The sequence below is a fragment of the Meles meles genome, chromosome 8 (assembly GCF_922984935.1).
Source record: "Meles meles chromosome 8, mMelMel3.1 paternal haplotype, whole genome shotgun sequence".
NCBI classification, from domain to species: Eukaryota; Metazoa; Chordata; class Mammalia; order Carnivora; family Mustelidae; genus Meles; species Meles meles.
This window is the reverse complement of record NC_060073.1, coordinates 20,337,758-20,359,708: the sequence shown is the minus strand read 5'-3', so window position 1 is coordinate 20,359,708 and position 21,951 is coordinate 20,337,758. Positions and strand designations below refer to the sequence as shown.

The window sequence follows — 21,951 nt, the reverse complement described above, 5'->3', positions numbered from 1 at the left end:
GCAGGGTGGGGGTCCCTGGAACTAAAGTAAAGTAGGGGAAAGTTCAGCCCTTGGGCCCGAGAAGGCTGCCAAAGCTAAGATGGCTGTACTTGTGCTAATGCTAAACTCGAGGTGGGATGGCCTTAATTTTCTCGGCCTCCACAAAAAGGGTGTTTTTGAACTCATGTAACTAAGAGTCTAAGCTGTAGCCTTTAGGCACAGCTGGACCCAGGTGTCTGAAGAATGCTACCAGGGACGCACTCTCCATCTCTCGAGCTCTGCTTCCCTCTTGCTTAGTTCATTCTCAGGTGGGCTTTCCTTCAACAGGGCAAAGTGGTCCCCAGCAGCTTATTTTCCATCTGCTTAGTGCACCAGAGGAGGTGGCGCACCTCTTTCCCAAAAGTTCCTGGAAAAGTCCCGAGGCGTGTTTTCACTGGCCTGACTCAGTCACCATGGGCAGGGAAGGGGGCTGCTCTCCCTGGCCAGACTTGCATCCTGAGCCTGCTCCCAGAGTCAGAAGGGGAGCTTAGCTCCACTTAACTCACTTGGACTGAGATTAGGGAAGGGTGGATCACCGCAAGAAAATGCGGTGCTGTCACCGAAAAGGGGAGACAAACCATGTGATCTTTACTACTGGGTTACCCAAGATAGTAGATGAGGGCAAGCATCTCTTTTTAAAGTATCCCCATTTTTCGGGACACCTGGGTGGCCCAGTGGGTTAAGCCTCTGCCTTCGGTTTAGGTCGTGATCTCAGGGTCCTGGGATTGAGCTCCGCATTGGGCTCTCTGCTCAGCGGGGAGCCTGCTTCCCACCACCCCCCCGCCTGCCTCTCTGCCTACTTGTGATCTTTGTCTGTCAAATAAATAAATAAAATCATTTAAAAATAAAAAAAAAATAAAGTATCCCCATTTTTTTTTTAATAATTTATTTGACAGGCAGAGATCACAAGTAGGCAGAGAGGTAGGCAGAAAGAGGTGGGGAGGGGAGAAGCAGGCTCCCCGCTGAGCAGAGAGCCCATTGCGGGCCTCAATCCCAGGACCCTGAGATCATGACCTGAGCTGAAGACAAAGGTTTTAACCCACTGAGCCACCCAGGCACCCAAGTATCCCCATTTTTAAATGAAAATGGAATGATAGAACACCAGCATTTTGCAGCCTTCAGTGATGCCGTGTTGTACATTAATGACAGCTGAACCCATGAAGAACTCTAGGCAGGCGTTCTGTCCCCCCACAGCCTTGTGGAATCGAATGTGAGTCCATTCCTGTCTCTGGTACCAGCCACCAATTTGCAGGCAGTATACCATGAGTGTGCAGACAGCGAAATGCAGACTGTGAGAATCAGTCCAAGTCAAATGGCCTGGATTCTTCCCCAAAAAACTGCAAAGGAAAGAAAGAAATGACCGGAAATATGTAGACTAAAAGAAACTTAAATAACACACCATAGTCCCATAGATGACCAGGGCTACACTGTAGTGCCCAGGGATGCATGCATGGTTGAAAAAACCCTGCTTAAAAATGCAAGGAACAGGGGCACCCGGGTGCCTCAGTCGGTTAAGTGTCCGAGTCAGGCTCCTTACTGGGCATGAAGTCTGCTTAAGGTTCTTCCTCTCCCTTTGCTCCTCCACCCCTCTAAAAAATACAAGGAATAATTGAAAAGGTAAAGCCCTCCCTCCAAATGTGCTTTTCCAAACTAGAAAAATGTCAACATTTTTACATGCAAAGAAGTGATTATTATAAAAGTTGGTTGGGGCGCCTGGGTGGCTCAGTGGATTAAGCCGCTGCCTTCGGCTCAGGTCATGATCTCAGGGTCCTGGGATCGAGCCCCGCATCGGGCTCTCTGCTCTGCAGGAAGCCTGCTTCCTCCTCTCTCTCTCTGCCTGCCTCTCTGCCTGCCTGTGATCTCTGTCTGTCAAATATGTCTGTCAAATAAATAAATAAATAAATAAATCTTTATAAAAGTTGGGTAAGCAGTCACTTGTGAGGCCAGGAAGGGACCGTAACTGGGATGGGTTTCTGGGGCGGCCGGCAAAGTTCCAGTTCTCGAACTTCGGTGATGCTTGCACAAGTGTTTGCCTTAGAATAATTTGTTAAGCCACACATCCGTGTTGCTTCCGTATCTGTATTTTACTTAACATAAAAAGGCTTTTGGAGGGAGGTACAGAAGGGCTTGAGAAGGCAAATATACCTAGTGTTTGGCAGAGGCACTTAACCCAACACCCGGGGCGACCTGAAGAGGAGGGGACTACTGGGTTGAGACTTGCAGAGAGAGTCAAAGTTAACCAGGGGAAGGTGAATGAAAAGCAGGACAACATTCCAGGCCAAGGGAGCTGCGTGTGCAGAGGGCTACAAGAGCATGGTGCTTACAAGAGTGACGAGAGATAAAGCTAGAAAGACAGGCTCACCCACTGGGTTGCTTATAAGTCATGTTTAAGATTGGGGCTCTGATTTGCGACGACATGGATGGAACTAGAGGGTAATATGCTGAGCAAAATAAGTCAATCGGAGAAAGACAACTATCATATGATCTCTCTGATATGAGGAAGTGGAGATGCAACGTGGGGGCTTGGGGGGTAGGAAAAGAATAAATGAAACAAGATGGGATCGGGAGGAGACAAACCATAAGAGACTCTTAATCTCACAAAACAAACAGGGTTGCCGGGGGGAGGGGGGTAGGGAGAGGGTGGCTGGGTTATGGACATTGGGGAGGGTATGTGCTATGGTGAGTGCCGCGAAGTATGTAAGCCTGGCAATTCACAGACCTGTACCCCTGGGGCTAATAATACATTATATGTTTATTAAAAATTTAAAAAAAAAAGATTGGGGCTCTGTCCTAAGAGCAACAGGAAGCCCAGTGCAGGACGGTGTTCTTGAGCCATTGCCCTGCTCCCAGTATGGAGATGGAATTAGAGGGGGCTGAGAAGAGAGGCGAGGAGGTCTGCTGGGAGGCAGCAGTTGTCTAGTCTACATTTTAGCCTGAACCAGGTTAGTAGCAAGAGGGCTGGGAAGAAAAGGACAGATGGGAGGAGAATTTGAACAGTAGAATTGACAGGGTTTGGTGACAAGGAAGTCAAAAGTGATGGCCAGGCCTCTGGCTTAGGCATCCAAGTGATGACCATGCGCTTTCTGAGATAGGAATGCCCATGGAAGGGTGGTCTGAAGACAAAAGCTCTTATTTTGAGGGGCTTGGATGACAGTCGGGCAGAGCTGCCGGCAGGGAGCTGGCTGGAGAGATCTGGGAATCTAGCGAAGCAGGAGCTGAGCAGTCCGAGCTGGAGCCACCAACATGCTGATCCCCTGCACAGAGGTAGTATTGGGAGCTGTGGCACTGGACATGCCTCCCCAGGAACACAGTTGAGTCGGGGCCTAGCACAGAGTCCTGAGATGCCAATGCTGAAGGGGTTGGGAGGGGAGGCAGCCAGCCACGAGGGAGGCAGCCAGGAATGTGTGAAGAAGACCAGAGGCCAAGGGAACAGAGGGTGTGGAGGCTGGAGTAGGGTGAGGTGTGCTGAGAGGTCCACAAATATGCCAGGCAGGCGCCTGCAGGATTCAGTGGCATGGAGATCACCGGGACTCGGGTAGGAGCCAGCCTGGGGGGAGCAGTGAAGGCAGAAGCCGAGAAGCGCCTCTGGCTGTGGGACGTGGGCTGCAGAGAGGAAGAAAGCAGACCCAACAGAGGTCCACAGGCTTCCTAGGGGTCCTTTGTTTTTTGTTGTTTGTTTGTTTTGTTTGCAAAGAAACAAAATGATTTGGCCAATGTTCTTGGAGTGGAAACTGGAGAGGGAGAGATGGAAGGTGCAGGGGAAGGAAGAGGGAGGGCTTCAGAGCCAGGGAAGGCCTTGGCCTTGGGCAGAATCACTGGAGATGGAGAGGCAGTGGGAAGGGGGAGGCGTGGACACAGTTGAGTTTGCAGATTTGGTGGCTAAGAGTTGAGGAGTTTTTCAGCTGAAGGCTTGCATTTCAGTAAGAAAGGGAAGTTGTCTATTGAAGGGTGCAGGCCTCAGGCCTGCAGAGTTGTAAAGTTTGTGAAGGAGGCATCACAAGGAGAAAGAGGGTGTGAAGAGTTAAGGAAGAAAAAGTTGGCAGCTGGAGATGGAATCTGGAGTTGGAAGCTACGTCCCCCAGCCCTGGCTCTTAGCACCTCTGTAACCCCAGAAGAGCCACATAACCCTTCGAGCTTTGTGGTTCATTTTCAAGAGGAGATACTGATAAGTGCTGCCCCAGTGGGTTGTTCAGGCCCCACGGGAGAAGCCACGTAACCATGAGCTGTGAAGTAAAGCGCCAAGTACACCAGCACCTCGGGGTTGTTCTCTGCAACGTCCAGGCCTTCCCTTTCTTCACCTTCTCCTCCCGCTGCAGGCCTGGGTTGCCAACTACGAGAGACCCCGAATGAACGCCAACTCCCTGCTGGCCAGCCCCACGGGCCTCAGCCCCTACCTGCGCTTCGGCTGCCTCTCGTGCCGCCTCTTCTACTACCGCCTGTGGGACCTGTATAAAAAGGTGAGGGGGCGGCGAGGCCAGCACGCCCTGCCCCTGCTCGCAGCCCCGCGGACCAGCCTTCAGGGCCAGTCAGACACCCTGCAGAGGGTTGGTGGGGATGGGGTTGTGGGTTCTAGGGGTGCTTACATATGTGTATGGTCCCGAGAAGGTGGGGGGTCCACATCCAAGATGTGGCAGAGCCCAGCACCACCCAAACAGCTGATCTAAGTAATCTCCAGGTTATCAAGTAGAGCAGGATGGGCCGAAAAGCTGACCTCAGGGTGTGACCCTCGAGGTGGCAGATCCTCCGGGAACAGGTGGATGGGGGGCAAGCACTCAGGCTGGGAGGCAGGGAGGGCAGGACTGGAACCAGTGCCGAGCAGAGGAGCACAGCAGTCCTCTTTGGGGCTGGTCCGCAGCATGTAATGGGGGAGTCCGGGAGCAGCTGCAGTCTACTACTGACGAGGAAATGACCTGGGCTGAAAGCAGGGCTGTCCTCTATGGACTGTAGGCAAATAACCCTAAGGTAGCATGCCTGCCCCGGAAGGAAAAGAGGAGGACACATCGAGCTGTCCACCTTCAGCAGGTCGTCCTTCCATCTGTGTCGTTGCATGCTATTCCCTGTCCTTGCCTAGAGCAGGATTGTGTGGTATGGGGTGGCTGTGCCAGTTTGAAATCTTGGGATTTCAGGAAAGTCATTATTTGCAGGGAGGCCTGGGCTGATCTTTCAATTCCCTCAGACCCCAGATCCAGGCTGTCATAATCACTTATTTAACCAGAATCTAAAGTGAGCATTTTTTATGCATGCTGATGGGAAAACTCCCTTTGACTCTGTTGAAAGTGGAGCCAAGCAGGGACCCTTGAGGATAAGGATGGGCCAGGCCTGAGGAGTTGGGTTCCCGGTGCCCACAGCCAGGGTCTGGGGTTTCGGACTGCAGGCACGCTGGGCCACTGCAAGGGCATAGCCCCTTCACGTGTCTATGCCACCACATTCATCGAGGCTCCAGATTGCTCTGTGGGAGAGATCTGAGTGACCCGGCGCCGAGGGCTGGGCGAATGTTACATCCATGTGCTACCCCATCCCCCAGGTGAAGCGGAACAGCACACCCCCTCTCTCCCTGTTTGGGCAACTCCTGTGGCGAGAGTTCTTCTACACAGCAGCCACCAACAACCCCAGGTTTGACCGCATGGAAGGGAACCCCATCTGCATCCAGATCCCCTGGGACCGCAACCCCGAGGCCCTGGCCAAGTGGGCCGAGGGCAAGACAGGCTTCCCTTGGATTGACGCCATCATGACCCAGCTGAGGCAGGAGGGCTGGATCCACCATCTGGCCCGGCACGCCGTGGCCTGCTTCCTCACCCGCGGGGACCTCTGGGTCAGCTGGGAGAGCGGGGTCCGGGTGAGTCTCTCTCAGGGGAAGCTGGCCCATACCCTCTCATCGGGCCCAGCAAGGGTAGCCCTCTTCTGGCCTGAGGCATGGGGTGGGATCCCTGGATCCAGGGGATCCCCTCCAGATCCTTCTTGGCTTGCCGTCAGCAGAAGGGCTTTGGCTCTCTCTCCTCCATGGGGCGTGTGGTAACTTGGGGAGAACCCTAGCAGTAGGTCCCCATCGAGGCTGACTGTCCCACCCTCTCCCCATCTAGGTATTTGATGAGCTGCTCCTCGATGCGGATTTCAGCGTGAACGCGGGCAGCTGGATGTGGCTGTCCTGCAGTGCTTTCTTCCAGCAGTTCTTTCACTGCTACTGCCCTGTGGGCTTCGGCCGCCGCACGGACCCCAGTGGGGACTACATCAGGTAAGGATGCAGTCCAGGCTGTCTGGCTCCTGGCTGCTGGGACCGGCTGCTAAGATAAGATAGCCTTGGCCAGGGGCACCTGGGTGGCTCAGTTGTTAAGTGTCTGCCTTCGGCTGAAGTCATGATCCCAGGGTCCTGGGATCAACTCCGCAGGAAGCCTGCCTCTCCCTCTCCCACTCCCCATGCTTGTGTTCCCTCTCTCTCTGTCTCTCTTTCTCTCTCTGTCAAATAAATAAATAAAATCTTTAAAAAGTAAAACATAGATACCCTTGGCCCTTCGAAGGAAAGTCACAGCATGCTGACCCGCTGTCCCACGCGTGTTTCAGGCGCTACCTGCCCATATTGAAAGGGTTCCCCTCTCGATACATCTATGAGCCCTGGAATGCCCCCGAGTCCATTCAGAAGGCAGCCAAGTGCATCATTGGTGTGGACTACCCCCGGCCCATCGTCAACCACGCTGAGACCAGCCGGCTCAACATCGAGCGAATGAAGCAGATTTACCAGCAGCTGTCCCGCTACCGGGGACTCTGTAAGGAGCCACTACTCCCACCCCCATGCCCTCACTCACTTAAGGGACGCCCCTGTGGGCTCAGCGGGGATTTCCAGGTCCTTCCTGCAGAGGGAGACCAAGTACTCACTTCGCAGCTATTAAGTTGACTTGACTTCCTGGGGCATAGGGTGCTGCAGGCTGGGCTGGATCAGGCCTCTCTTAAGTGTGGCCGGTGGGAAGAGGGGGAACCTCAGTGTCATGGCCCAGCACCCCTGTCCCCCACCGCCCATCCTGTCTTCGGCTGCCCTGTGGCTCTCTGCATTCCCGTGAGGTGACATTCTGATTGCTCCCCTGCCTCTTCCCCAGGTCTGCTGGCATCTGTCCCTTCCTGTGTGGAAGACCTCAGCAACCCGGTGGCAGAGCCCAGCTCGAGCCAGACTGGGAGCATGAGCAGTGCGGGTGAGTAGCAGCTGCCCTCCTGTGGCCTGTGTCCGTCCAGAGGCCACCGCAGAACTAGAGTCACAGGGGACTGAGGACAAAGGCCGGAATGAGTCTATGCCCCATGTATAGAGCTTATAGTCCACTTGGGAGAGACAGGTAGTAAAGGAACCGTGCAAGATCACTTCCGAAAACAAGTGCTTTGGGGGAAATAAAATTGAACGATTGGACGCGAGAGGCGCTGGGGAACGGGGACTCCCTCAGGTACTTCAGATGGGAGCGGTCAGGGCACGGCCGTCTCAGCCGGGACCCAAGTGCCAAGCAGAACCTGGCTTTCCGGGAACTGGGAGAAGAGCCTTCCAGGCAAAGGGAATAGCAAGAAAAGACCAGAGACATGCAAGGAACAGAAAGGGAAGCCAGGGTGGCCGGCATGTCTCAAGGGAGGGAGGAGCCAGCGTGAGAGGAGGACAAGCTGTGGCAGGAGTGGCGTCCCCAGGCTCTGCATGTGTGAGGGGGAGGAGTCTGTCCTCCGTGCCCTGAGAAGGCAGAGCCGGTGGTCAGTAGGGTGGAGGTGCGGGGATCTGATCTAGGTTTTCAGAAGCTCACTCTGCCTGCTGTGTGGAGGGGACAGTGTGGGCGGGCAGAAGGGAGGACAGGGAGGCTAGAAAGGAGGCAGCCGTGCTTGCCCAGGCAGGAGGTGGCGGCACAGCCTGGTGGTGGTGCCGAATTCTTAGCCTCCCACCCCCTCCACCCCGCCGCGGGCTCGGGGGCTCCGCAGAGGAGGTGCTGCCTCAGGAGGCTGAGCCAGCGTCCCGGGGGCAATGCCTGACCTTGGGAGCAAGGGCAGCAGACACGCCAAATCCGTCTCTGGCCTGGAGCCCGTGGAGCTTGGGCCCCAGAGCTGGCCCTACTGCCAGCACACTGGGTCATGCTCTCCTTAGACATTTCGGGGCAAGGTCACTGCCGAAAGGAAGGCTGAGGGGCAGGCCTGTGAAGCAACATGTGGGCACGGCTTCGATGCAGCCTCCCCGCTCGGAAAAGAGCTGCCACGGCCCAGTTTTGGGTCATCTTGGCTTTAGTCACAGTCTGTGTGACACTTTGACCTGCTTCCCTACAGGCCCAAGACCACTCCCCAGTGGCCCAGCGTCCCCCAAACGCAAGCTGGAAGCAGCCGAGGAGCCACCGGGTGAAGAACTCAGCAAACGGGCCAGGGTGGCAGAGTTGCCCGCCCCAGAGCTGCCGAGCAGGGATGTCTGAGAGTGAGTGACAGCAGCTTAGCATCACCTTTGGGAAGGAAGGTGGGAACAGGTTTGGAGCTGAAGGTTAAAACCCAGCATGTTAGATTAAAACCTGGTGGGGATTGCATGATTTTTTCCTTTGGATTTCAACTTTAAATTTCTACCCTTCTGACTTCCATACTTTTAAATTTTAAAAGGAAGTTTGAAAGTAAAGCCTTTTTATTTTTTTTACCAACTAAGGGAAAGAGAATAGTTTTTGACTCTTTCTACTTACCAAAGTGAGTCAGATCCAACAAAAAGAAAGCAGAGCCCAGGAGGTGAAGCTGTGGGAGAAACGGCCCCGTGGCAGGGTCTGAGGAGGCTCCCGGGCCCTCTGCCGCCAAGGACAGGCTGCTTCCTGTAGATAGGCCAGCGGAGGGCGGCCCTCCCCTTCGGGAGAAAGAAAGGCAGAGGGCTGTGCGCTGCGGGGAGGCCCAGCCCCAGCTGAGGACCAGTAGGGTCTGGCTGCCCATCATCGGTGCCTCTTAAAGCCACTCCTCATTCTCACCTTCCTCATGGCCTTGGCTCTGGGCCTCCGTGTCAGCACTCAGCTTTCTTGGAAGCCCCCTGAATGTCATGAAAAAACAAAAATAAAAACTGGCTCCTTCCACAGAGCAGGAAGGGACTTTCTTGCCTTTCTTGGGGAAGTATAAATTCCTCTTCTCGTTGAGTCGTCATCTCAGGTGTTCGCCCTTATGCGCCGTGCCTGCATCATTAGACTGGAGAGTGATTTTTTTTCTCTGTGGAACCAATTAATTCTTTTTTCCCAGCCCTTCCATTTCAGGGCCAGGCAGGGCCATCTGGTTTGAGCGTCTGTGCTGAGTGCTGTATTTGACACTCGTGCCCTTTACCCTGCTAGGCTCTGTGTCATAGACGTTCCTGACTGATTTGTACTGGCTTGTTCTAGAAGCACTGGCAGCCTTAGATACTACTTAGCTACTACCAGATAGTATCTAAGATGCTACTCTTCGTTATCTGTTAGCTCTGTGATACTAAGCAAAGTTTATTCTCTCTTACAAATCTGGAGCTTGCCAGGCTGGTACTCCAACTTTCAGGTGAGAAGATCAAGGAATAGAGAGGGTAGACATCTGGGTCAGGGTTGCTTAGGAAGCTAACGGCATCCAAGTCAGAATGAAACTGTCGCCAGCAGGTGTGTGAGGAGGGAACATGAGCATAAAATGTGTTACGATCCCCATCCACAAGCATTTAACAGTCCCCTTAGAAAAGAATACAAATAACTTATGATTCCTAGACGGATGATCCAGACGGCACACGCTTCCCACAGGCCGGCTGCTGGTAGGTTGGGGTGATCACGGAATAGGACACAGACGTTTACACTTGGGGCTGAAAGGTGAGTTGGATTTAGGCCACAAGGAGGGCATTTGGGACAAGAAAAATAGCTTCAGGATCACATGATCTTGCATAAATTCCTTAACCACTATGAAACTTCATTTCCTCACCTCTAAGTTCAGTTGTCGTAAAGGTTCAGTAATTAAATAGCTCTGTCAGGTAGGAATGCGTGGGGCCATTAGAAGTAGGAGAGCTGCCTGCTGTGGCTCAAGCAAGTAGGGATTTATTTTTCTTCCTAACAAGAGGCCCTGAGGTGGGCATTGCTTGGTGGCTCAGCAGTGTCAGAGCCCGTTTTTCTGCGCTTCTCTTGCCTCGTGGTCTCAAGGTGGCTGCCATAGCGTCAGCCATCAGTTCCCCGAGAAAGAAAGAGGAAGCAAAAAAGAGGAGGAATAGCGGAGACAGCTGTACTCATTCATCAGTAAACACACTTGGGGTTTTTGAGCACAATTTGCTGGACACTGTCGTGCTTACTGGGATATTGGGACATGCCGAACAAGGCTGACAACGGCCTTCCATCTTGGGTGCATCTTGGTGGAGGAGACAGACAAGGAACAAAGTCAAGAGGCTCTATGTGATACAAAAAAAATTAAAGTTGGTAAGAAGATAGAAAGTAAAGGTTGGGGCATAGTGAGGGTTGCAATTTTATATTAAGATTATCAGGGGATGCCTCTTCCTCTTTATGAAGAAAATAAAAGCTTTCCCAGAATACTGCTCCCCCAGCTTTTCACATTGGTCTCGTGACTCCAGACTAAGAAATCCACGCCCAGTGTGGGAAGTGGGCATCTGGATTGTCAGGATTGGTTTAGACCATTGACTTTCCAACTTGAGTGAGCCATAGAATCCCCTAGAGGATTTGTTAAACCACAGATTGCTGGGCCCCACTCCCAGAGCTTCTGATTCAGTAGGTCTGGGGTGAGGCCTGAGAATTTGCATTTCTAACAACATCAGCTTCCCAGCAGCTGATGATTCTGCCATTCTGGGACTGAACTCTGAGAATCAACGACTTAGACCAATCATGATTCATTGTCTGTGTCAGGCCCATGAGCCACTGAATAAAATCTAGGTTTTGATAGTGACGAATTGTGGATACTGGTAGGCTGCTGACCGTGTCTAGGTAACAAAAAAGGCAGTTAGCCCAATGCCTGGCTCATAAGCTCACAAGTATCCACTGTTACTATTATAGATACTGTTATCATTATTTTAGAAGAACAGAAGACTGCCGTTGGGTTGGATCAGGAAGGGTCCTAAATGTCAGGCAAGTGAATCCTTGGTATACTCTGGACGCCAGGGGACATTTTGGAACAGGAGAGTGAAGTGATCAAACTGGCATTTTTGGAGGCGTTCGTCTGGGGCCTGCAGAGGAAACCGTGGCAGTGTGGGAGCCGGCTGATGAGAAGCGATAGCCATGACCCCAAATGAAAACATTACAAGGGTGCAGAAGTCAGCCTGTCTCTGGCCTTGCCCTCCAGGAAGTTATTCTTTGGCCTATTAGGATCTTAAGGACTGATTCTCAAGGTTTACTATACCCTTTGTCATGGCTCGTTGCTCAGAAGTGGGAACCAGGAGGCCAGAGGACAAGACAGACTAGAGAGGAAGGCAGGTATTCTTTGGAAACCCTGCAAGAAGAGAGGACACTGGGGTCTCACTGTCCGCTGCTGGTAGTGCCTGGTCCTCGGCGTCCAGCATCCCCATTCGCAAAATAGTGATAATAGCACCTCGTTAGGGCACCTGGGTAGCTCAGTGTGTTAAGCCTCTGCCTTTCAGCTCAGGTCATGATTTCAGGAACCTGGGATTGAGCCCCGCATCGGGCTCTCTGCTCAGCAGGGAGCCTGCTTCGCCCTCTCTCTCTGCCTGCCTCTCTGCCTACTTGTGATCTCTTTGTCAAATAAATAAATAAAATCTTAAAAAAAAAAAAAAAAAAAAAAAGCACCTCATCACCTGCCCTGCTCATCGAGCATACCCGGCAGGGGAAGAAAGTTTAAAACCATACGTTCAAAGCTTTGAACAAGTAAAATGCACCACGAGATGAGATCACGTTTCTCAGGGCATCTTGGATTGTATTATTGTTAATGTCAGTCAGAGGCAGCCCTCCGGGCTACGTGGGCCACACACTGTGCCCACATGGCCTACGCTGACACCACACTATACTAAGAAAACTTGCCCCCTTTCCCCCCTTCTCTTGGTCAGTTTTAATTGTGTGTCCTGGAGCACACAGAGATGCTGTCGGGTATCTGTAAAGTGGGACTACTCAATCTTGGCCAGCCTGAAGTCTCCATCCTGAACCTTCTGAGACCCCGTTCAGCGCTGAGCTCTACCGTTTTGTGGTTCTGGTTTTTTCTAATGCTTCAGACCTGTGGCAGTTCGCAGGGCAGACAGTGACTTACAGCGTAAAGCACGCCCTGATATCAGTAGGTTTCATGCTTACCTAAAACCCACACCGCTGTCTGTTCTGCATCTGGTTTTATTATACAACGTTCACTAAACTGAAAAACAAGCCAGCCCCCAAATAGCTGTTTCAGAGGCTTTCCCATAAGCCCCAAAGCTGCTGACTGCCCAGGATTCCATTAGCCTCCAATTGTGTCCAGATTTTTCTTATTGGTCCAAACATTTTACCATGGGGAACCAGCTCACGTGAGCCATTTACCCACCGGCTGGTGCACAGCGATCTGTTGAGAGAAGCCCCACTGAATACAAAAGGCTCCTGACAGAGGATCTCCCCTCCCTTCCCCTCCCCTGCCCGTGGTTCCCCAGAGCTGGGTTAGCCCTGGAGCTTCACTGCTGAAAGCCTGACCCTCTCCTCCTTGTCGTTTTGGCACTTCTGTTGTGTGTCCCTCCTTACAGGAAGCAGAGTGTGTGAAAGGCAGTGGGCAGTCTGAAATGCTACACAGCGGAAGACACGGTGCAATGGCCGGGCTTCCCACCCAGACCAGCCAGTACGCTGCCGTCCTGCCGCTCACTGCCCCGGAGCCTTTGCCTGCCGAGCTGCTGCCCTCTGCTTCTCACCCTGGAAACGAGAAGTTGGGATACGGGTGGTATCCCTTTGCACTCCCCACCTCCATCCCCCCAGTGGCTGCTGGTTGATTGATGTCCCCTCCCTGTTGCTGTAGGATTTGTATGGTGCAGGGAGGGACAGTGTGTCGTTGACATGAGGAATGAGACAGAGCTGAGAGCCCAGCTTTGTACCCCATCCTGGCCCATTTGGGCCCAGCTGCACCTCTGTTCTTCCCCGTTCCTAACGTGGGAGTCTGTAGCAAGCCTTCTGCCCCTGTCAAGCTCCTGGACACTGAGTCTTGGTTACAGGCTCCAAACGAAATTTCCGCCCACTTTATCTGCTGAGGCAATCTCCTGCGTGCACTTCATGCACACCCGTCCTGGGCTAGGATCCGGGGCAGGGCGGCCTCATAGACGGGGCTTTCTTGTTCGCATCTGGCACATAGGTGGCGGGGGGAGGGGCCCTAACACTGGGTACACCGAGGGGGGCACCGTTAAGTCACTTTGTGTTCTAGCAGCTGCTTCTGGAGTTGCTGTATTTAATGACAGGTTGAAAGAGTCGGACAATTGAGAGATTGATTTTTCGGCACATGTTTTATGAGTTGATTTTTCCCTTGGTGCCTCCCCAAGCTGTTCTTCCCTTTCTCTTAGTGCTGCTGTCATCACTTTCCTGCAGGGCCTCATTTGCCTTCCCCAGCCCCTTTTTCCTGCAGACTTACGCTCTGGCTCGAGAACCAGAGCATAGGAACTGTCTAGTTATCTGCCGATCAAGCAGCTTGAGGAACTAGTTGACTAGGCCTTTGACTAACTTTGTAGACAAGCACAAGCTGGTTCTTCCAAACCATGGTGTTCTGTATTTGTGGTTTCGAGCCCGTCACAGAGGGACTTGGGTCACTGGGCCTTATCGGTGACCACACACTGCCAGCTCCCTTCCTGAGCCTGCCGCACAGCACAATTTCGCTCAAGTCAACATGGGTCTGAAGTGTTAGCCTTAGAGCCACCTGGCTGCTTAAATTCTTGGTTTTTTTTTTTTTTTTTGGAAGATTTTATTTATTTATTTGATAGAGCACATAAACAGGAGGGACAGGGAGAGCAGACTCCCTGCTGAGCAGGGAACCCCATATGGGGCTCGATCCCAGGACTCTGAGACCCTGACCAGAGCTGAAGGCAGAGGCTTAACTGACTGAGCCACCCGGGTGCCCCATGTTCTCAGTTCAGGCGTTTATTGTTATCCTTTGGAAAATGTTGGAATTGTGATGCAGAATAATTGAGCTGACAAATGCATTGCTCGGGTTTTAGATGTGGGGGCGACAGGGTACATCTTAGGCTCTCGTAGTGACTGGAGTACCCGCCTGTTACCAGTGTATGCCAGATGAAAAAGTGAAACGTTGCACATGAAAGAACATAGCCTCTTGATTATCATACTTTAAAGTACATGAGAATCATTATAAGCCCAATTCAAATTCAGCGAATGCCATCAACAGATTGTATGCTGGGTCATTTTCACTGTGGGGTGTAAAAAAAATCGCCAAGACAGTTGACAGGCAAAGCATATTAGAAAATAATCTTATAATTTGATTAAAGATGCTCACAAAGTCACCTGATTCACAGATAGTGTTTTCTATACATGTAGTGGCCTGGGAAGTCTTAGGCCATCCCCCGAGAAAACAATGAAAACGAGCAGCTAAGAAGAGAAAGGATTTTTGATGCTTTTTGGTAAAAAGACCATCTAAGCATTTGAATTAAACCAGTCCCTGAAAAGGGCATTTTTAACCAAAAGCAAGCCACTACAGCAAGCACGTGGATCCATTATTCATGTGATCTCAGGAGTGAAGGCAGGGCTCTTGTCCTCTCTTCCACAAAGGCCCCATAGACCCTGGACGCCACCATAGAGAGCCATTGCCCAGTGAAGTATGTGCGCGTCTCCTCCCTTGTAGGGTCAAGACGGAGAGGGAGCCCGGAAATCCGTCCCTTAACACATACCCAGTATCACCTTCTGTTGCTAAGCCCTGGCTCTGTAAGCAACAGTCAGAAGCACTTAGAGACACGTTTGCCAGAAGCTAGGAAGATCACTGGCTACAACTAAACAGTTTGCCTATAGAATTAGGCTGCCAGGTGTTTGATCAGAGAATCTGGAAAAGAGGAAGCTTTCTCTCTCCTTAGTTACAAAGACGTCATTGCTTCAAATTCTAGATCAGTCCTGTCAGGTCTACCATGCATGCCACAAGTATAATTTTAAATTTCTAGTAACTACATTGAGAAATAAGTGAAATTAATTTAGTAATACATTTTTTCCAACCATACATCGGCATTGGTTTGCAAACCGTGTTGGGTTACCTGTGCTTGGGAGAGTCAGATAAAGGATGGAGCCCTCCCCAGAAAGTGGTAGCTACACACACAGGAGAATGTGCACCGACCTTCAAGGCCCTCATGGATTGCCCCTTAAGCCTATCCTTGGACCAAAAAAAAAAGTCCAAGAACCCCAGAGTAAGAGCTAGTGTTCTAAGGAATTTGTATGCACTCTATCTTCCCACATCCCAAAAGGTAGAGAAAACACAAGAAACAGAGGTATTGAGAAGAGGACGCTTTCCAGTCTGAAATTTGCAGTTTCAGAAGCAAAGTCACCTCTGGCTTAACAGGGGTCAGAGCGAGACCTGTGTGTAAAATATATATCACATCCTGTCTCAGTAAACATATGCGTGCTTTAGAAACTGACACACTTATTTATAGGTAAAACATGGCTAGCTGATTATTATGGTACAAGCTTAAAGGAAAAATTTATTGAAAATAATACATATATCAGGGGCCCCTGGGTGGCTCAGTGGGTTAAGCCTCTGCCTTTGGCTCAGGTCATGATCCCAGGGTCCTGGAATCAAGCCCCGCATCGGGCTCTCTGCTCAGCCAGGAGCCTGCTTCCCCCTCTCTCTCTCTGCCTGCCTCTCTGCCAACTTGTGATCTCTGGCTGTCCAATAAATAAATAAAATCTTTAAAAAAAGAAAACAATGCATGTATTAAAGAATGAGGCTCTCAGTACTAACCCATTCAGGTACCTGCCCTTAAGGTTGCTCTTCGTTTTCCTTCCCTGGCTTCCAGATAACTTACCATCAGCCAGATAGAGTTTTCTTCAGAATCGCATTTATCTTCAAAGATTGCACGTGTCCGGAGACTGATTTTGAATCTCTGGCTCGTGTCTGTGACTCTGCGGAGCGCGTTCCCTCTTCTGTTAAATTCTGAACTTTCGTTCATGTTGCTCGGATGTGTGTTGGCCTTCATGCCACCATGTGAAGTTCCCTTTTGTGTCCTCTGGAAGTCTGGATGAGCAGTGCTATGACAGAGAGATTGCTTCATGGTGAAAATACGGGTGTTGGTGTCCATCCTGGGTTTCCTGGCTTGGCTTGGTGACTTTTGATGCTGTCATCCTGGGCCACTTGTCCTGTCTACCTTCTCTTTTCTCATCTGTACAGCTAGAGGCCATATCTTCAGGATTAACAGGATCACGAGCTGTTTTAGTTTGCGAGCGCAGCCAGAATAAGGGGCCACTGCCTGGGGGACTTCAACAACAGAAGTCTATTCTCTCGCAGTTCTGAGGGCTCAAGCACCTGAGAGCAAGGCGCTGGCTCGTCGCTTCCTCTGAGGCCTCTCTCCTTGACTTGCAGATGGTTGCCTTCTTCCTGTGTATGCCTGTGTCCTAATCCCCTCTAGTTATAAGGTCACCAGCCATATGGGATTGGGGCCTACCCTAATCACCTCACTTTAATTTAATTACCTCATTAAAGACCCTTTCTCCAAATACAGTCACATTATGCGGCACTGGGGTTAGGCCTTTAACATATGAATTGGTGGAGGACACAGTTCAGCCATAATACACCTGTACAGGGACACCTGGGGGGCTCCGTCGGTTAAGTGTCTGCCTTCCACTCATGTCATGATCCCAGGGTCCAGGAATCGAGCCCTGCATCGGGCTCCCTGCTCAGCAGAGAGCCTGCTTCTCCCTCTCCCTCTGCTTGTGCTCTGTCTCTCTCTCTGTGTCAAATATATTAATAAAATCCTTTTTAAAAATACGACTGTATAGTGCCTGACTGCATTAGGTACAGTGAGCCTTAGTATCATCTGCCTCACATCATTTAAACGTACAAACCTTTACTGGAACCCCTCAGGTCTCTGTACCCTCTGAGATACACTAGACCTATTTAAACAGGCAACCCAGCATTGTGACTGGCGTGCCCTGTCCTCTGTTCTCAGACATGAGGCCATTTCTTCCCTCTGCTCCAAATTCAGGATGTTATAAATATTTAAAATGACTCCTTGTGTCTCCATGATACCCACCCCCCCCAGGTCTTCTCACACAGCGCCCAGGGTTCTTTTATCTCTATGTGGAAATTTGCTTACCTGCTGATTCTAAACTCGGTCATTGCCTTCATCTTCCAATTCCTGGCCCCCGCTGGCTTCTCTTCTGCTGTTTGTTTTCTGAGCGTCTCTGGCAGCAGCCACTGTGCCTTGATTTGAAAACTGCCCTTGTCCTATCAGAGCACCTATCACCCAAGGCCTGTGGGGAGTCCCTGTGGCCTTCTCCTCCTTCTCCTCCTCCTCTCCTGACCTGAGCCCTGGAGCCAAGGAGGTGCTGAGGGTCTGCAGGGAAAGCTTGTCCTGTGCACTGTCTCCGAGGGGCAGCGTTCAGACCTGTGCAGCTCACACCAGGCTCTTCCTGGTTCACAGTCTGAGTGTCCTCAGAGAAGCAGCCAGCGGAATTTGTGTCCCCGGGCCACCGAGCAGCACCCTGAACGCTCCCTTTTGCACTTGTTTTTGTCTTTCAGCGGCAGCACTGTAGCTCCGTGAGCGAAGCCTGGGAGCCTGAGCAGCCGCCGCGGCAGCAGAGTGCGACCTGCAGAAAAGCTGATCACCGACGGAGACTAGACTGAGCGAACATGTGTGCTTGTGTGTACGCGTGTGCGGGAAGGAGTGGCGTGCGTGTTTGCGTGTGCATGCATCTGTTTACACTCGTGATTCTGAGCACGGCTTGGGCTGGAGGAGCACGTGTAGCAGCTTCACCTCAGCCTCCAGACGCCAGGCTAGAGGTCATGGCAGTGACTTTCAGCCAAACCTGTCCCTGGGAGCCAGCTACCTTGTCTGAACAGGAGAGTAGTAGGACCCTAGCTGGGACTCTGGCACCTGCTCCACCCCACCCCGACCCTGAGCCCTTCCTCCCTCTCTCATCACATCAGACTGATGAGCAGGAGGACGACATTGCTGGCTTTTGTCCAGAGCATGGGATTCTAGAAGCAGCCAGGGCCCTGCTGAGTTCCTGCTTTATGACGCAGGAGGCTGGGCCGGCTGCAGGGGACAGATGCTCTCCAGATACAGTCACCTGGTCTGGCTTCTTTCTCATCTTAAAATTTCCTGCCACTGGGTCCTCCAGAGCCCTCCTCGGACATCTGGGCCTGAACCTGAGGCTGTAAACAGATCTGAACACATGCCGCCATCACGGGGAGGTCCACCCAGACACCGGACTCATGTGCCATACCCACGGTACGGTAGACGCTAGCCCAAAAAGTGCCCACCTTTCTGGGGCTGAAAACCTAAAGTTAGGAATTGAATCGCAGCTTTTACTGTTCCTGCCTCAGAAGCTGAGAGCCAGCCTCAGCACTGACTGTGGAGACTCGGTGCCTCCACAAGGAAGAAGCCAGGTTCCTGGTGCCAGAAAGCCCCCTGGTTCCCCTAGCCACACCACAGTGCTGCACTGAGGTCAGCTGACGCCCAGCCAGGAGAGCCATTCTGTCCCGTGGTCTGTAGGCTTCTGGGCCTGCCTGGGACCAGTCAGCGTCCAAGCTGCTGTGTCAGCTCTGCCAGTGGCCGGATGCCAAGGACCCCGGCAGGTGGACTCAGGGGAGAACTGCCAGAGACGGTTGGGAAATGTCCGAGCAGAGCTCTCAGCCAGCACACCGACCCTTCCAGATGCGGCCGGTGGGAGGTTTGACCCAGAGAAGCCAAGGCCTTGCATTCCGGGACTGGCCTGGCCTCCCACCTCAGCCCTCCCACTGTTAAAGGCCTGTGTTGAGAAGGACATAATGAAAAGGACTGTGTGGTCAGCTACAGCCAGTCTTCCTTCCACCCTGTGGCCTGCACGTGAGCCACACTGTGTGTGTGCGTGTGCGTGTGTGTGTACAGGTGCGTGTGTAACAGAGCCTAATTCTTCTTTGGATTTTGTCCTCGTGTGTAACATTAAGCTGGCCTCCGGGCCTTTTCCTTTCTACCTCCCTGTGACCTTTCCCAGCCTCATAGCTGTTAACTCCCTTGGCCCTTGCCCTGTCCCTCATTGTCCTCCTCTGTCCTCGGACCAGAACCCTGGGGTCAGGCCTCTGTTCCCTCAGCTGTCCAGCACGTTGACAGGCTCCTTCCTGAGATGTCCTCAGGCTTTCTCAGCCGGAGAGCTGCCTTCCGAGTCCCCCTGTTGTATGTGTGTCGCCCTCACTAGAAATGTCCCGTAATCGTGGGGGAAGCAGGGCCCAGGTGACGGGGTGTATTCAGAGCATTGAGTTGGGGTCTTCTCTGTTCCCCCAGCCCCAGCCAGGAGGAAGGAGAATTGGGGGCTGTTGCCAGAAGGGGAGTAGAGTGAGCCTGGACGGGCTGGTCTGAGGGATCAGGAACGACAGAGGCCTTGGGCCCAGAGTCCGTATTTGTTCAGCAGCGCCTTCAGATCCCAGGATGTTTCCCTTCTCCTGCCTGTTAGATGACAGCCCTCTTCCCCGAGGTACAAGTTGGCAGGATCACCTCCCCCTGCTTCACCATCCCTGGCAAGCTGGCCCATTCCCAGGGGAACAGAGTGGTCCCCTCCCAGAGCTGGGAGGGCCGGGGAAGGGGGAGGGTGCATCCAGTGGCCCAGAGCTCCACGTCGGCTTCGTGCCTCCCCTCTTCTAGCCCGAGTGTCCCCGGGGCTACCACAGAACATTGACCCAAATCCTAATCCAAGGGCCAGCATGGGGAAGAGATGGTCGCAGGCAAAATGCACTTTATACAGAGATTTCTTATTACTGGGAAGGTGCGTTTCTCCCACAGTTTGTGAATATTCACGTGTTTCATAAATGTCTGATCCTGTCTGAGCAAAGCTGTGTTGTTGTCAATCTGTGGGAGATCTGGGAACCCGGAGTCAGGCTGAGCCCGAGTAAGCCTTATACCAGACCATCTTGCTTCTGCTGGAACCAGGAGCTTCTCACCCCTCCTCAGACTCGGCAGGGAGGAGAGGGATGGGTAGAGATGGGGGAAGCTGGAAGCCCCTAGGTGAGAGGCAGGGCAGACTAGTGGCAGCTCCGGAGCTTAGCCGGAGTTGGGGCGGGGGTGGTGGGGGTGTTCAGTCAGCCAGAATGGCACTCCAGGCCCAGGATGAGGTTTCTGAGTTCTATCCTGCAGTGACTCAGCCTCTCGGGCCACCTAAAGCCCCAGGGCCAAGGCTCAGTGAGTGGCAGGGTTCTCTCCAGGCCCCCAAGTCATCCTTTATCTGGACTCAGACACTTAAGCACTGTGTGGTGGGGCGGGCATGCAAGCTGCAAGTGCTGACTCTAGGTGGTGGAGCTCTCCCCACAGCCAAGCCCAGGGCCCGGATGCTGGCTTTGTCTCATGCCATCTGGCTGGAGAGTGGCCTCTCTGCAGTGTATGTGGGGTTTTCTATGGTAGTTTCTAGCCTTGGACCCCTGGAAGAGTTTTGTTAACTCACACCACACTCCAACTTCATGTGGGCAGTGGCTCAGACAGAGCCCAAGAATACACAAATTGCCCTACACAGAGTGAAAAGGGGGGAAGGGAGGAACTTGGCCCCGGGATTCATCTCATTCTTAGCTCTGCTTTGAAGCTCCTTCCCACCAAGACCTGGACCTGTCCTTCCTTCTCTCCCTTCTGGCTTCTCTCTAATGTGGTTTTGGCTTCACCTCAGGAACTACAATAGCTTTGTTCTTGAGCAGAAGATTCTAGAAAATGGAGTTGTCCTACACACACACACACTTCTCACCTAAGGATGCTCCTGGTTGAGGCAAGCACACACTCTTAAGCAACAATTATTAGCCACAATGGCAAGATTGCTTTCCCGGGAGCAAAAGCCAGGCATCTGAGCAGAAGGTGGTTACTGTCTGGTCCTAGTGAAAGGTGGCGGAGCCAAGATAGCAGGAAAGGTGAAGGTGCCACTCCTCTGGGCCCACCGGCAGGGAGACAAGCCTTTGGCATGGTATGATGTTCTTGGGGCTGGAGGTGGGGAGCTGTTTCCTGCAGGGCAGGTGCCTGCAGCTCCTTTCTGGGTGCTACATTGAAGGAAGAGGGGGTGACATGACCAGTAATGGTCCAGATTTGCAAATGGGATCCCAAAAGCTGTGAAACAGTTTGTTCTGCCCCTTCTTCAAAGAGAGGTAAGGGCAAGGCCTCTGCTCGCTTGCCCTCAGGAGGCCAGAGGGACCCATAACGTTTGGTCAGAGGCTCTTGACCCACTAAAGCTGGGGCCCTAGCCCTGGCCAGCAGTTTGAGTGTGCTCTGTAGAACTCATGGGCTTAGCCCACTTAGGGGAGAGATCAGAAGGGAAACATGGCCCAGAACTGGCAGGGGTAGAAGAGCCGGAGGGAGCAGAAAAACCACGAGAAGAAATCTCAAGAAGTCAGTATGGCAGCAGGAGGAAAGGCTGGCTCCTAGTCTTAGAATGTGAGAAGTCAGCCATGGGGTGTCTGTGGGTGCAAAAGAGAGGTGCTCGGCAAGAAATGCAACTGAGGTGCTAAGTGAGAAGTGAGAGAAATCCGGGAAAGTCCTGGTGTGAGGGAGTAGAAACAGAAGCCAAGAGGAAGGGTTCAGTTCATCATTGATAGGTGTTTGGGGCTGTAGGGTCAATCTGTAGAGAGAAGACCCTCTAGGAAGAGACCACGAGAGGGTCTTCTCAAGATAAGGGGGACAGGATTGGGTGAGACCTGAATCCTAGCAAGAAGTGGGGTGTTCCCTGCCTCTGCTGACAACATACTTGTATCCCTTTTCATCCTCACAACAACCGTGAGAGGGACCGTTATTGTCCCCATTTCACAGATAAGAAAACCAAACTTAGGCCTGTGAAGTCACTAACGCAGGGCCACACCACCTATTCGCTCGAGAAGCCAGGCTGTGAGTTCACACGCCCTGACTCCAAACCTGGC

The 21,951-nt window shown here is 52.4% G+C and overlaps 1 protein-coding gene across 1 annotated transcript in view; it reads left to right on the top strand.

Moving 5' to 3' along the window:
- Positions 1 to 19,893, top strand: part of CRY2 (cryptochrome circadian regulator 2) — a 36,465-nt gene extending 16,572 nt beyond the window's left edge. Inside the window, exons 6-12 of the mRNA XM_046017397.1 lie at positions 4,335 to 4,475; positions 5,543 to 5,854; positions 6,099 to 6,250; positions 6,577 to 6,779; positions 7,107 to 7,199; positions 8,296 to 8,437; positions 17,611 to 19,893. Of these exons, the coding sequence (XP_045873353.1) occupies positions 4,335 to 4,475; positions 5,543 to 5,854; positions 6,099 to 6,250; positions 6,577 to 6,779; positions 7,107 to 7,199; positions 8,296 to 8,435 (1,041 nt within the window). The 3' untranslated portion in view covers positions 8,436 to 8,437; positions 17,611 to 19,893. The remainder of the gene's footprint in view (positions 1 to 4,334; positions 4,476 to 5,542; positions 5,855 to 6,098; positions 6,251 to 6,576; positions 6,780 to 7,106; positions 7,200 to 8,295; positions 8,438 to 17,610) is intronic.
- The last annotated feature ends 2,058 nt before the right edge of the window (positions 19,894 to 21,951 follow it).